The sequence below is a fragment of the Octopus bimaculoides genome, chromosome 8, assembly GCF_001194135.2.
Source record: "Octopus bimaculoides isolate UCB-OBI-ISO-001 chromosome 8, ASM119413v2, whole genome shotgun sequence".
NCBI lineage: Eukaryota > Metazoa > Mollusca > Cephalopoda > Octopoda > Octopodidae > Octopus > Octopus bimaculoides.
In genome coordinates this window covers 8421302-8422173 of record NC_068988.1, presented here as the reverse complement: position 1 = coordinate 8422173, position 872 = coordinate 8421302, and the positions used below count along the sequence as shown (strand labels likewise).

The 872-nt window shown below is 29.2% G+C and overlaps 1 protein-coding gene across 1 annotated transcript in view; it reads left to right on the top strand.

Annotated features, from left to right (window-relative positions):
* Window positions 1–189: 189 nt before the first annotated feature.
* The window catches only part of LOC106875757 (mitochondrial enolase superfamily member 1-like), a 25983-nt gene continuing 25300 nt past the window's right edge, over window positions 190–872 (top strand). Inside the window, exon 1 of the mRNA XM_052969896.1 lies at window positions 190–640. Within this exon, the coding sequence (XP_052825856.1) occupies window positions 560–640 (81 nt within the window). The 5' untranslated portion in view covers window positions 190–559. The remainder of the gene's footprint in view (window positions 641–872) is intronic.

Here is an 872-nt window from a genome sequence, read left to right as displayed (position 1 = left end):
TTCGTATCCATTTTTTTGTCAGGATTACAAATTTTGAAAACATAACAGGAACAAATTTGGAAAAAAATCTCCCAAAATTCACAAAATTAAAATAACATGTTGATCGTCGTACAAAACTATTGCTGAACAGTTTACACAAATAATCACGTGTTTTCACGAATGTACTAACGAGATTTGCTCAGATATTCTCATTTAAATATGAATAGGTGATTACGGGCGGTTTTGGGCGGCTTGGTCACATGAACCAAAATTTTTTTCGGGCGGCTTTGGGCAGTTTGGTAACGAAAGGGTTAATTAATCACTGTTAATTACTTTCCATGGCATATTTTCCATTTTTTATTATATTCACAGTTTTAACTCGGTGGTAATTGATAAAGTGTCACAACTAACCTTTGTGTTGATAAAGATAATGAAATTCAAGATAATTATTATCATTCGTTAAAGGAATAATCTTTATAAAAATAGAAGCACAATTTAGGTCAGACACCGAATATTAGAGAATAAATTTGACGAGAAAACCATTCGAAACATCGTTTCTCTTAGTTTATATGAATGCAAAATGGAAGCAACAATCACTGGATATTCTTTACACGATGTTAGATTCCCCACGTCTCTAGAATTACATGGTTCTGATGCAATGGTAAGTATTTTATTTGGTATTCCACCACGAAAATATTTCATAATCTTCAGTTAAAATGTTATTTTGATAGAAATATCTTTTTAAACAGTCTCCTTAATTTGATATCCATTTCAAAGAAAACTTTTCTTGTTCTGGAATTTAGTGAGAGTTTAAAATCAGGAATCTGAAATAACCAATCTCATTTCAATATTATTTTATATATATATATATATATATATATATATATATATGT